Genomic DNA, 14,898 nt, shown 5'->3' with positions numbered 1-14,898 from the left:
GAAATTTGCCCTATATTCTATTGGGTTTCCTCAAAAGCCTTCTTCTAATATGTCCATGCCCTTCCCTGTTCGCCTCCTCTTCGTGCAAGGATGTGAATCTGAATCCGATTCGGTTCCATCATTCCATCTGGACTCTAAACCCAACAACCTAACACTTTCCCCAATTTCTCCTTCTTCCATTTTATTTTTACCACAATTTCAACAAGAATGGACCAAAAATCTCATATGATCGCAATAGTTTCTTGCATTAATAGATCGTTAAAGATAGATGATCATTAATAGATCATCAAGATTCAAAACCAAGTTGCAAAAAAAAAAAAAAAACATCAAAGTCCCTCTCCTTTGCTCAATTTTATTCGGATTAAAAGAATCAAAAGTTTGAAAGAGAAGTCCCAAAATCAGATCCGCCCAGATCTGAAGTTACCACAAATTTTTATGTTTCTCAAGACTCTTTTCATCTGAAACACATTTTTTTTTTGTGTTTTTCACCATATATCAATTAGAAAAAGTAGAAAGAGAAGTACATATCTAATTTTTTTGGGGTTCTTTCATTGGTTAGGTTTTGTTTTGAAAATTTAAAGAACAATGAAGGGCAAAATTGATCGCAAAAAGGGCAGTTTTGGAATTAAGAAACTTATAGAACTTATGTGACATCACATTAGGGGTGTAAACGGATTGAATCGAATCGGATCAGGTAATATCTGATTTCAAGTCCGATTAGATAAGCCGATATCTGAATTCGATTCGATATCCGATGGATATTGAAAATTAATATTTGAATTCGAATCCGATTAAATATTTGAATATTCGATTTGAATTCGATTAATTAATTATTTTAGATAATTAATAAATATTTTATTGACATAAAGTATATAAATATAAAAATTATTTATCTAACTTAATTATTATATATATAATATATAAGAATTAAATAATTTATTGAATTTGGGTATTTATCAAATCGGATCAGGTCATATCCGAATTCGACCGATTAGATATTCGAATTATCCGAATTCGATTAATTATATCGAATATCGAATTCGAAATCGGATTTTTGAATACCGTTTACACCCCTACATCACATGCGAACGGATTGTAACGACACGCTAATGGTTCATTGTCAAAAAACACTTATGGATCTTTAAGTCATTTTTCAAGTAATAGGGTAAGTTTTTGTCCATTTGCTAAACTATAGGGATATTTGACTATTTAACCCTATATATAAATAGAAAAAATACATTTTTTTTATATAAATAAGATGCATATATGTATATATTCAGGTTAGATTTGGCTTGGGCTCAAGCTATTCAAGTCCTCAACCCAAATTTAGGTCAAACACACTAATTTTACAAACCTGCCCAAGTGACAATGTAAAAACTCAGGCTCAACCCATGAAAAAATTGGTATCAGCGACTTGGCACGCACGAGTTGCACCATACACATATAGACATAGCCAATAAAAGAGACAACCAATAAATATCACACTATTGTGAACACCTTAACAACAAAGAAGAAACAAACTCAATAATAGACACTAAGGCCTCATTCGCTTTTTGGGAAGTTACTTACCTAAGTAAGTGTTTTTTGAGACATATTTACCCGATAAGTGCATTTATTCATGTTCTTTTATTTTCTAGGTAAATAAGAAAATGATCATTTTAGCCATAAAAAATTATAATTAAAAGGGGTAAATTTGTCTCATCCAAGTATTGGTATTTTCTCAAGAAAAAATATATATTTTTTTCCGTAAACCCCACATAAATCTAAAAATAGAACATGGATATTTTAGCCAATGGGAATCAAAATCCTATTAACCAACTTCCGCCCTCTCAAAATCCAAAACAAAAGAATGGGCCTTAAAAATCTAAAGCCTAGCATGCATAAGATAAGCAACAAACTTAAGTAACAATATTAAAAAGCGGAGCTCAAAAGGTCAACTCAACTTACTCTATAGGGGGCATTAGTTTATTGGATTTTGAGAAGGGGAAAGTTGGTTAATAGGATTTTGATTTCCATTGACCAATAAACCCATGCTCTTTTTTTTTTGGTTAATAACTTTCCCACTTTGGAGAAATTTGTGAATACTTGAATGGAACAAAAATGTCCTTTCTAATAATAAATTTTTATGATTAAAATAGTCATTATGTTATTTTCAGGGCCTTGGAATTCTACGATACAACGGGGTTGGTCAATATATCAATATATTTTAGGGGGGTTCTACAACATAAATGTTTTATATTTGCACTATGTATAATTTGTACTCTTCCCAAATGAGCCTGCTGCTCTGCTCAGTTTGGAAAAAGTACAAATACATAAATTGCAAATACATAAAAAATAATACAAAATATTAGATTTTGCGCTCTAAATATTCGTATTTGCACTCAGCCTACCGGAAAAAACAGTAACTGACCAACCGGTATCAAAATTCACCGGGGTGGGGGTTGATTGGTCAGAACCTTCCTCTGTTATGTATTTCCGGCAGTTCAGAATTTTCATTACTTATTTGTTTTCTTTATTATTTTTCATAAACCATAACCGTATCTTTTCTTCGTATTCAATTATTCATGCCCGTCTATCGTACGGATTCTCCTGCTGGGCAAAGTCATCTCGTTCCGCGTAGAACCCAAACCCTACCTTATCTCCCCACCATCTGATGGTTCAAATATGCGTTTCTCGGAATCAGGGTCAACGATCGCACATTGCACTAACGTTCTAAATATGTAACATAGTATGATATCCTTCCTCCTTAAACCCTTCAAACGAAAACCTTCGACTTCGTCACTTTCGGAAGCTCTCGCAGGTGCGAACTGTTTCTCGGTCCTCACAGGATGTTTCAATGTTCTTCCAGAAGACTTCGGGCAAGGGATGGTCAACCATAGCATTCAGATCACAAGCTGAATGAAAGTTTTTTAGAATCACCTTGTTTCTTAAGCAGAATTTCAAATCGCAGATGGCTCTCAGACGACCAACGTCGATTCAACATCTCTATCGATCTCTTGAAATTCGAAAAATTTCGTCTCTGTAAGCAGTTTTTCTTTTGCTTTTCCTGCCAAGTGACTAGTTTTTTTTTTTTTTTTTTCTTTTGTAAAACTTTTTGCCACGTGGAGTGGTTCTTTGGAGTTGAAATTGATTGGATTTGTAGGTTTGGAAGCTCAAGAAGCTACTCGAATTTCAATTCTAAGGGTAAATTCTTCCGAAAGAAGTTAGAGTTTTTATTTTCATTGCTAACACGCTATCTGTTAACTTTAGCATTATATAGTTTTTCTTTTTTTTTTTTTTTTTATTTTCCATTTCTTATATCTGATACTGATGGCTCTAGTTCAGGTTATCTGACTTAGATTTGCACAATGTGATCAGTTCCAGGACTTACTTACAGGAGCATTTTAAACTGCTCCCGTAAAGATCATGGTTATCTTTCTTGGATTCCTGGGAGTGCAAATCCACTTCGTTCTGCAATGGTAGCTTCTCAGAGCTTAGCATTTTCAAACCACTACGAGATATAAAACCTATATAGTTTATCTTCAATGTTTCCGAGAATTATTACAGAACTTCACTGCGATGCATAAATGTTTTGTTTGCTGTTTTTAGGGTTCCGAGTTATCAGCCTTTGTGAATGACATGAGGTTGGTAACGACACAAGCGAAAGCACCTCCTCAAATACGACAAATGGTATCCATTATTCATTAACCTAACTGATTTGTATGTCGTTTTTTATTTTTCGAATTGATTGTATATTAAATATATAGCATTTCCTGCTATTTAAGTGTGAATATGCTTCCAGTGTTATATTGAACATAAAAAGTTAAGCAACTTCGGTTTTTATAATTGATACATAATTTACTAAAGGGATTTATTGCATATGTGCTTATGATATGTAGTTTCAAATTAGATCCTTTCAGGGACTGGAGATGACTATGAGACTGAGGTGAGCGAAACATTGGATACTTCTGATTGTAAATGTTCATAGTTGTCGATGTAACACTGTAACTACACAAGGACAAGGCACACTATACTGATGGAGTTCAATAAATTGTTGGATATAAACACATTGAGGCAAAACCCACTTTTTATTACTAGTGATGCACCAATGATGCCCATTCTGTTGCACAGCTTAGTTGAATTTATTAAATTAAGAACATGGTGGTCTGTTTGTGTGTGTGGTGAAATAAAATTTCTTGCCCCTTGACTATCTACTCTCTTGTGAAGATAGATATGAAAGACAAGCGTTCATCATTTCAGGTTGATGACTTGATGGTAATGCAATGCTTACCTGAAGAACTTGTTAGGAGTTTAAGTTCACAAAAGGTCCTAGTATCTGCTGATAGTTTGACCATCAGTGTGAGAAAAACTTCTTTGGGGCATTGTCTTTGACCTACTGATTGCTCAACCTGCTCCTCCTATACACCTAGGCATAGCATCAGGCTCTTTCTTCCTCATAGGAAAGGTTAGCAGTTGATATTATCATATGACACACTGTTTTCTCCTATATTTGGGGCTAGTGCAGAATAGGCATTATGGTTGCAGATAGGTTCCTTGGTTTCTGGATGTCATTGCATCATAAAGTAACATTAAACATCCACAAGGAGAGCACAAGGGGCTTCATAGTCAATATTTGTTTCTTTACAAACCAAATTTTTTACCAGAGAAAGTACTCAATGGTTAAAGTGGCCAGTTTATTTGGCTTTTGATATTGTGATCTTGAACACCCATTTTCTACTCAGAGTGGTGCTTGGTTGGCAACTGAAAAACCACTTACTGGAAAGGAATAAATGTCATCTCAAGTTTTCCTTCACTTGAATAAAGGAACCCCCTTTTGGTGATTTTCGTTTTGGGCAAAGGGGCCTCTCCTTCTATAGCTGAAATAGCTAAGCTTTACTTGGGATTAAATGCGCTTTGGGGATGTCAACTCAATTGGTATTAATATTCTTTAATTGGGATTAGTATGAAGAAAGTAACTTTTATAGTTGAAGATTTTGTGTATCATCTATTTAGAAGAAGATAATCTAAGTATGTATGTTTTTTGGATCAGCAACACAGAAAAGATTCATTAAATTAATAGAGATAATCTACGTATGTATTAAGTACTAAAGAAGTGTAATATGTGTATGAGTATGGCCCATGTACAACAACATGCTATTTAATAAGATCTCCTTCAGATCCCAAAAAAGGGAACATGAGGTTTGATCATGCATTTTACAAAAAAGAAAAAAAAAAAAACAGGTTAAGGAAAGAAGAGTGTTGAGGTTCCTTGAACTCCTTGTGAATTAATATCCATGACCATGAGACTAGTAACCTATGGAACTCCATGATACAACTCCCTTTGGGCTAGGTAGATTATTAAGGATACAAGCATTTTTCTCTCCCCAAACCATGTAATGGTGAAAAGGAGTAAAACTTCATACAAATTTCCTTTTTGTACTTAAATGCCTTTAGTACTAGCTGCTAAAAATATATCAAAGAATCATTAGCTCACCCAAAAAATTCAAAGAAATATAGGATCTGAAAAAGTAAATAATTCAAAATGTATTACAAAGGAGTACACTAGAAGAGCACAATTTCCCCACTTTTGCTCCTATCACAATATAACAATACCAGCAATTCAGGAAATGCATTATTTGTGCTCTGCTAATATGGTCATGTGTCTAATGTGCTTATTTGTCTTTCTTGCTATGATTGATATGATAGTTGTTTATGCCTCTTATGCTTTTGTTTATGCAGGGCGCTTTACAAGTGTCTATGGTGAGTCCTGGATTTGTCTATGAGCCATATGCACCTCGTGAACCCATTCCATTTTGGAGAAGGTTGATTAAGTTGCATATGTTTTCTTGGCTGCATTGAATAGATGTAGATTCTATTAGTTGGCCTTCAATTAAAGATTAATGAGATTTTGAAGTGAGTTTAATTTTTTTTTTTGTCAGCAATTTTGAAGTGAGTTTAATGTGAATGAAATACTTTAATACTGCTTCATAACAATTTTATTAAATCATATTGTGTTAATTTTCAACTTATATTTTTCAGGTATGTTACTATTTGCCAACTAATAACATAACAAAACCTAAACTGGACAATGGCAATCTCAACTATTAAAGTTTAATTTTTTTACTCTAGTAAGACTTTTATCTTTATGACCAGAAGGCATCTTTATAACTCTGTCGTCCCTACTTTCTAGGTCTTAGAGAGTGAACTCACCACATTTTTTTGATTGGTAATTATCAGAAATTTATTAATGAAGAAGCAAGAATAAGTAAAAAGAAAAAGGGAAATAATGATTTACTTTCCCACTGACCTATTGATAATTTGCTGATCAGATGGTTCACAAGAAGTGGTTGGAAAAGAACAAAAGAAGATATCATTATAGAGGTACTATTTAATTGCTTACAAAGTGTTAGTGTAGAATTTCCAAATGCAGGTGCTACTATATTCTCATTCATAGCCATGATGAATCTTTGACATTTCACAGGTTCTGTCACATGTTACTCATAGAAAGAAAAAGGGTTCTGTTAATTGTTATGAAACATGTAAATTTACTTTGATATCAATTGAAAAAACAATATTTAGTTTCATGTTTGACTGTGACAAGTAACTTTACAAATTATAACCTGCGGCGAATGGCATTTGATTCATGGTTTTTCTTTTTCTGGTGGTTATGATAAGCATGAGAACAGAAGTAATGAATTCATACCTCATGACTTCGTGTTAGTTGTTTTTATTGGTACCCTCTGATAGGCCCCCAATTAACCTTACGTATGCCAGGAAGAGGAAAGGTCAACAATCGGCTAAGGGGGGGAATAATTGAACAATTGAACACATGGGGGCAATTATAGCTGAAGGGAATAAGGAGAGTCTTGAGGCATTTATAGCTATGTCAGTTAGGAATAAGAAGAGTGTTGGGCATTTATAACTTGGCCGGCTGGGCATTTATAGAGGGAGTCAGTTATGCTGTGAGAAGAGTATAAGAAGGGGCTTTGAGGGATGGGGGAAGGTATGTTTTTCTTGAGCGAAGAATACTGTGAGTGATTGGGAGAGCCGGCGGTCTCTCGAAGAACCGACCAACTGTTAATGTTTTCTTCTGAATGAATACCAGTTTCTTTTGTTGATGTTCGAGTTGTGTGAATTCTTCTGAGTCTGAGAACTGTGTGTGAAGTTTCTGGGACATAATACACTCATGTTAGTTTTCTTTGTTTCTTTAATTGTCATATTATGTCCATAAATGTTGTAAGAACTGAAACATACAAATATGAGTTATGAATTATTTCTCACTTCATTATTCAGATATGTTTTTAGGCTTTTAAAATCCTTACCATTCTCCATTTCAAAACATATACAACTTGATGAACTTGAACCTGTGTATGAATTGGCTAGCATTTTCCATCTTGCTTGTGACGTCTGAGCCTAATTCAAACCTACCTACCAAGAAAGAAAAGATGATATGTTGTTTTGTTTCTATTTTTTCAGCTCAAGAATGCATATGCCATCGCCAAGTTAAGGAAAGCTGGATATTCAAAAAAGCAGTTTTATCAAGAGGCTGTACAGTTATACAAGGAGGTGATTCTATGCTCCTATTATGTGATGGAAATATAGAGACTTTTTTTTTTCATGGGGAAGTCCAAGTTACACTGGTTTAATTTCTGTCAGTAACGCAACCAATGTTCTGAAAATCATAATCGTAGAGAAAGTTGAATCAAATCAAATTGTGAATCGTAAGATTATTTCTATTTTTTACAAACTTGTCAAAAAAGTATGTATATGCGCTAAAAGGCTAAATATACATAGAACAATAGAACTTACCACTTGTACAATAGAAGTCTAAGATGATATAATCAACTTTGACTTGAAAGTCAAATAATCCAGTAATCCACATACAATGACTTTTTATCCAACATATGATGGAAAATAAATTCAATTATATGGTCTTAAATAACGTAAATAAATCAATTTCAAGTAAGGTATTTAAAACAAGCCACCCTTGATAGAACTAAATATAAACAAAACAAAATGACACAGTAGAGAACTAATTCTTAGTTGAATTCATTTGAATCGTCAATCGCCAGAATTGTATAAATTGTAAGATTTATGAATCAAATCAAATCATAGGATTCAAACAAAAATGATAAGATTTTTACAGAAAAGGATTCAGACATAAGATTTGAATCAAAACCTTTGGAATTCATGATTCAAGACACAGCTCTTATACATCTTTTGGCTTGATCTTAATGCATTTGCAGCTTTCTCTATATTGTGCAGGTGCATGATAAATCCATGCTTTGTTACATATTAGTGTCTGTATGAATCATTAGAGAAGCATATAACTGCGGTTGAATCTCCCCCTTAGATGTGAAGAGTCCATGATAATAATAAACAAAAATATGTGCCCAATTTCTGCTGTATAAATTAGGGCTATCAATGGATCCAAGTTTGATCCAATCAAGACAGACATGGACTTCTAAGCTAACCTTTTTTAGGATGGAAAACTAAAAGGACTCTATGCTGTAAGATCAAAGTTTTGAAATTAGAAGAAATGAGGAAGGAAAGATCTGACCCACACTAATCACATCAGAAAGCTAAAGCAATATACAAGAACTAAGTCAAAGAGCTTGGATATCAATGACAGAAAGTGAACTAATCCAGAACATCTGGCCCAACCGCCCAAGTATACCTCATTCCTGGTTGCTCCCTCCCTAGCCATATAATTTGGCAAGATAGTGGGCAGATCTCTGAATTCAACAGTATGAGGTGTTCACTCTGGCAGTAAAGTATCCTTCCTCTCTGATGAAATGATGTGGCAACCATGGGCCTTCATCCCCGTCTCTCATCCAATCTAGCACCACCTGTGAGTTTGCCTCTTCCACTTTTGAGTAACCCAAGGAGTACATCAACCCGATGCCTACAGGGAAGGGGAAGATATGATTTCAGTCCTGATTGAATCCCTATGCCAATGGGATCAGAATAAACAGAAATGGAAGCAACAGAAATGGATCCCTTAGTAAGGATCCCAATAAAGAAGAAACAGAAATGGAAGCAACAAATGTTTCTAGAATTCAGTGCAGATCAAAGAAACACTAACTCTCTGACAATCACAAGGAACCCTTGCATGCCAATTTGTTGCGACATAGAATCTATCAAAAAAAAATTGTTGCGACATGGTATTTTGGATTGTTTCAGCACTTATCAACATTACCACTTTTCAATATTTCAAAACCTCATGTAATGCTTTTATGGTGGTGGTGGTGGTGGTGGCTGGGGGGGATTGGCTTACAGAGGAGTGAATCCTCTAATCACAATTCTGTCAGTGTTCAAACCTCAATCTTGAGTCTCACATGCAATTTTTTTTTTTATCAATAACAGCTGAAAATTTTATTAATTGTGGAGAAAGAATGATATACTAAATTACTAATGTGAAACGTGCCCAGCACCCCTTGGGCTAGTTCCAGCTAGCCACCCACTGCTTTCCATCCCTTTTTACATGATCCAATCATTCCCCATGATGGACCTTCCCAAAACAATTAGTTTCTTTGTAGTCCTTGTCTATCAGCTAGACTAGTTGATCTCTAAATTGAAGTGAACATCATCCTTGATTGTTTGTTTTTCTCATATGTCTATTTGATAAGGGGAAAGAAAATCAAAAGACCAAGGACCAAGGGGGTGTTTGCCAATGTATATGTTTTTTAAACAATAGTTTGTCCATAACTGTCTCTTCCCCCTTCTGTAATCATAACAACTTCTGACATTTCAGTCCTCTTAAAGATTCTAAGCTAACCAAGTTCTGACAATGTTTTTTAAACAATGTGCAAATTCTGGAAGTATCTACAAACCAAGTTCTGACATTTCAGTCCTCTTAAAGATTCTAAGCTAACCCCTGTTATGCTTGACAAACCCCTTAATATGCTCAACAAATCCCTGAGCTTCAGTGGATAACACAAACCCCTGAATATGCTTGACAAAACTAAACATAAACCTAAATACAAGGCTACAAGCACATGAAATATTGCAGCATAATAGGTGTGTTGCTACCGACTACTGAGAACATCCCTCTATCCCTTAGTTTGTCCAGTTCATGAAGCTAATGAATGCTTAAGAACTGATGTGTTCCCCCTTTTTCAATTGTTTGCTGGAAGTCAATCCTTGTTCAAAAGTTTTTTAGGGTGTTTGCACACACACACACACACACACACACAAAAGAAAGACAAAGAAAACCGGAGACTTTTTTCAGACGTTTTTGACATGTTTCCATCTTCTCAAGGACTGAAATGAACAACCAACTTCACAGTATCATACTATGGGCATGCCTTTTTCGATGGTATAATTACAGTCCTTGAATGACTGCATCGTAATCATAACATACTTCTTACAGTTGACAGGATATATTGCTTTTTTTCTTTGAAGTTCTCCTTTGGAACTTTTATTCTTTTGTAAAGCTTGTATGAAAGTTCATTGGTATTTTTTTATCCTCTGATGTATTAGTGCAACTTTGCCAGATAAATACCTTGATGGCAAATGGAGATAAAAAATCATTGAGGAAGGTGGTTACAGACAGAATGTACTCAGTAAGATACTGTTATTTTACTTGTTCACTGCTCCCTATGGATTGTTAGTTGTATCCTTCCCCCCATTTCTTCCTATATTCCATTTTCTTTTTGTAATCATATGCTTCTATGCCCAAATTGCAGTGGTATTATTGCTGTTTTTATCTAATATTTATGTTATTGTTTCTAAATTTGACATTTTCAGGCACTCAAGAATGAAATCAAACAAAGGGAATCTATGTGGAGTAGTGTTTACTGGGAATTGATTGAGCCAGTTGTTAAAATACGAACACTGCGGGCTCGATTGGTAAGTTCAGTTGTTCAATGATTTCACATGCTTATTAGTCCAGTAGGCTGTAAAAGGAATATTCACACAAGAATGGATTGAATACCATATAATACCATTCTCCCCAGTATGTGTTGTTTCTGTATTTTTTTAATTTGTGGATATTTGACATACTTCCTTAGGACAGGGTAAATTATTACTTTTATACAGAAAGTCTTGCACTCATTTTTTTTGTCCGAGAATTTAACAAAACTGATGACATCCTCTAGAATGTGAAAAACAACTATGAACACTTTTGTCCACTCTGTAATATTTTTACTTATGTTGACCAATGTATGTGACTTGTTTGACTCTCCACTTGATTGCATTAAATGGATCGTTTTTTGCTACCTAATGGCCATGCAAAGCGTCTTTAAATATCATAACCTTTGGGTTGTTTCTTGTTTCAATTTTTGGCTGATGAGATCTTCTTGGATCTTGTAGAGTGCACATTTTGACTATTAGTATGTACCAATGTAGTCACATGTGACACAAGCTGACAGATTTTTTATTCATCTATTCATGCTCATTTTCATGATAACCGGTACACTTAGGCAAGTATAAACTTACACTGTATTACTAAAAAAATAAAGGGGAACCTTTAAGATACTGAACATGGTAATAGTTGTTATATCAAGATTCATTCCCGCTATTTCTTTTCCCATGTTAAATGACACTTGATTTCTTGCATTTGGTTCTAATTTTGTGTGTTCCACAGATTGGCATTGATAGAAATGACCTCAACAAAGTATTCGTACAGCTTACACTTGAGTTCCTGGCTAAACAGGTATACAGACCACACTTGAACCATATGTTATCCCTAGGTGGAGAGATGCATTTTACATCCTTGAGGGGCTCTAATTGTGGATACATTTGTTTTTGGTTATGCACTGAAAGTTATTATTAAATGTGTGACACCCTACCTTTTTGTGTGGTTTGAAGCATTGATTTACATAGTTGGAGTAACCAATTAAGTTTATGACAAAACCTAGATGTTGATTACTGATCCAATTTTGAGTTCCTAACGAGGCAAGGCACTTTGCTAATACAAGTCACTCCTCAAAGCAAGTTCATCAGTCAGTGCATTAGCACACCTAAGATCTACCTGAATGAGGTATTCAGACTGGATGCTGGAAGTCAAAGATCTAACCTCTTGAGTCATATTCATATGGTTCTCCATTGTGTTGAATAAAATTCTAAAGTTGATGAAAAAATTCACATGGTTTTCCACTCAATAATTATGGAAGGATTTCATTAGTTGATTCCCAATTCCCAGTTTCTCATTGTTATTGCTGTTGCAGAAATTTGAGGCATATGATTCAAAAGGTGTGGTTGTTGCTGGAGATAAAACAAAAGAGGTATTATCCACAAACCACAATTTTGCTAATGCTGCTCTAATAGAAAAAAAAGAAAAATCTTGATTTTATTTTTATAGCCTATGTTGCTAATCACCCAGGTAACCTAGTCTAATTCTCTTATATACCTAATACCTAGACTGTTTCTAGGGGGCAGACACCCTTGTAATAACAATGTGCACTACTGTAACACCTTTGATTGTGATCATTTAAGCGTTAATTTCATAGGAGTGTGGAGAATCTGTAGATAACCAGCCGACCAGTCCATCATGTATAGAATTGTTGGAGAAAATATTTTCCAATTATTGGGCTTCATTCATGCATAAAATGGTTACCGAATATCTAAAAGAAACTGTTTTTTTTATAAGAAAAGCAAATTAATTAAAATAAAGGCTACAATAACAGGTGATATGACATCATCGAAGATAGAGAGAGACAAGTTACAACTGAACCAACCCACTTGGCATCATCAAAAAACTTTCATGCAAAATCTTTACACCAAAAAAGCTTATCAAGATCCCAATATGCATGTATATGTTAAAATGTGGCAAGTGGAAAATCCACACTCGTCATTTCTTGGACCCTACATGAAAGATTCACAAGACCAACACTAAATGAAATCGGTAAATCATATCGAGTTTTGGTATACTCCCAAACTTTTGTCATAAACAATACAAAAAATAAATGTTGATACTCTTTTATTACAAAGAGAAATTGTCAAATTTTCACTAGTATCTGTTCCTCATATGCTGCATGTATAGGTACTTGTACGTGATATTTGGGTGTTTGAGAAATCTCTCTTCCACACTGGAGCATACTGGCGTCTTTGTGGCCGGATTTCATTGTAGTTTGGTTGGCTGACAGTAAGAGAGCTTAAAGGATGAAGAGAACTGATGACTGATGAGTAATGTAATAAATACTTGAAAGTTTTCAACCTCAGTTTTTCACTCAATTCATCTTTTTTTTTTCATTTAAATTAATAATTTATTTCATTTTCACTGAACTGCTGTAGGAATAAAATGAAATCCAAGTTGGACAGTTCAGGTACAAGAATTTTCTATTGTTGACAAACTCATCCAAAAAAAATTTACATATGGGAGCTATATTGCTGAATGAGCAATTTATTAGTTTTATATTGTGATTGTCCATTCATTAATTCTATAGTGCTGAATGAGAAATGTGGGGATTAAGCCAACAAATGGGTGGCTGCTCAATCGTTTAAGATTCATTAGTTTTACACTTTTACATTATGGTTATCCAAGAATCATAAGCCAGTTAGCATCAAATCTAATGTTAATCTGATTGAGGCTTAAGGCAATTTTAAATTGCAGATCCATTTGTAACCAGGATCAATTATTTGTTGATCAAAAATCAAAAGCATATATATATTATTGATCCGATATCAATGAAGCCCAAAATGCCTACCGTGAAAAGGTCTACTAGTTGGCTCAATTAGGATTATTATCCGCATAACCAGAACCACGTATGAGTCCTGGTTTGATTAGATGTAGGGAGTAAAATTGCAAATCTAGTCGTTTAGTCATTAGTGAGACATCCTTTGTATCATAGTTTTTTTTCCAGGACTGGCTTGCTCGTGAGGTTCTTTATTCTTCTTTGGATTTCAGCATTTCATCTCTTCCCCCTTCTCTTTTTATTTGTTGTGATGACTTTTGGGGACGTACTACCCGTTGTTTACTACATTTTTATTCTTTTCAAAAAAAAAAAAAGTTTTTTTTTTCTAGGACAATATCCCCCCGGTCCAGGTCCAGCCCGTAGCTTGTAAATTTCCTTGATAACAGATTTGTTGTCAAGCCCTTCCTGTAAAATTGACTTGCACATTTGGAAAAGTAAACCTAATTGATTACCGAATAGACCAGACTAGGGACCGTTTGATAACGGCTAGACTTCTTACATTGTCTTTTAGTTGTATAACTAAATAATAACAAAGTTAGAAGGATATAGTGGTCTATCCAGCTTCAGTTTCAGCCATTAAGGATCCCACAACCTCCTTTGAAAACAAAGTGGTCAGATTAAAGATTTGCCGTCTCCCGAGTCTGGAATTTTTCTGCCACCTAAAATAGAGATTTAGACTGCATTTGGCATTCCTCAAGGACTTGGCATTTTAACTACAAAAAGGAGACAAGTCCAGCCTTGAGCGACATTAAAAAGGTTTTCTGGAATCGGTACGTTTCCCAGCTGATGCATTTTTGCTGACATGGCTTCTGTGCCACATCAGCAAATAAATGGAATCACCTGGAGAATCTCATCTAGGATATATAACAGTTTCCAATTCTCTGGTACATTCTAATTGTCAAAGATCTTTATCTCTGTAAAGCAGGCAAGCTAATTATCAATTATTATATGGGCAAATTTCTTAAAATATCCTTATGGTTTTAAGAAATTGACTATTTCTACCCTTACTATTTACATAGGCCACATTTGGCATTCCTTATTTTAAGGACTCATCTCGTTTTTTTCATAGGGCCATTTTAATTACGAGATAAATTCTTAAAATAAGGAATGTCAAATGAAGTGATATTGTCTTAAAGTATTCTAAAGTTTTCTGACAATTCATCATTGTTAAATGTTAAGCACTAAGAGAAAAAATGAAATGTCAAATTTTTCCTCCACTATTCCTCAAATTTTCAAAATAAAACCCAACTGATAAAAATTTTCAGGAAGATGAGGAAGTGAA

At 34.5% G+C, this 14,898-nt stretch overlaps 1 protein-coding gene across 4 annotated transcripts; it reads left to right on the top strand.

Annotated features, from left to right (window-relative positions):
• Nucleotides 1–2,531: 2,531 nt before the first annotated feature.
• LOC104596382 (Mitochondrial inner membrane translocase complex, subunit Tim44-related protein) lies at nt 2,532–13,336 on the top strand. Of its 4 annotated transcripts, none has more exons than XR_016080668.1 (13): nt 2,532–3,021; nt 3,143–3,183; nt 3,358–3,458; nt 3,589–3,669; nt 5,719–5,801; nt 6,309–6,360; nt 7,456–7,545; nt 10,476–10,544; nt 10,729–10,830; nt 11,567–11,635; nt 12,150–12,206; nt 12,965–13,112; nt 13,216–13,336. XR_016080668.1 is itself a non-coding variant. In XM_088895309.1 (12 exons), exons 1-12 carry the CDS (start codon nt 2,951–2,953, stop codon nt 13,049–13,051), a joined length of 903 nt encoding a protein of 300 aa, XP_088751435.1. In that variant the 5' UTR covers nt 2,535–2,950; the 3' UTR covers nt 13,052–13,113. The 4 variants fall into 4 exon arrangements, 2 of the variants coding, with proteins under 2 accessions (XP_088751435.1, XP_088751436.1); XR_016080669.1 differs by lacking the exon at nt 13,216–13,336 and adding an exon at nt 11,841–11,962 and having other exon boundaries at nt 2,535–3,021; nt 12,965–13,113; XM_088895309.1 differs by lacking the exon at nt 13,216–13,336 and having other exon boundaries at nt 2,535–3,021; nt 12,965–13,113.
• The last annotated feature ends 1,562 nt before the right edge of the window (nt 13,337–14,898 follow it).

This window comes from Nelumbo nucifera, chromosome 1 (assembly GCF_055504915.1).
Source record: "Nelumbo nucifera cultivar China Antique chromosome 1, China Antique-T2T, whole genome shotgun sequence".
Lineage (NCBI taxonomy): Eukaryota > Viridiplantae > Streptophyta > Magnoliopsida > Proteales > Nelumbonaceae > Nelumbo > Nelumbo nucifera.
Note: the sequence above shows the minus strand (reverse complement) of the source record. Positions and strands in the feature narration are given on the sequence as shown.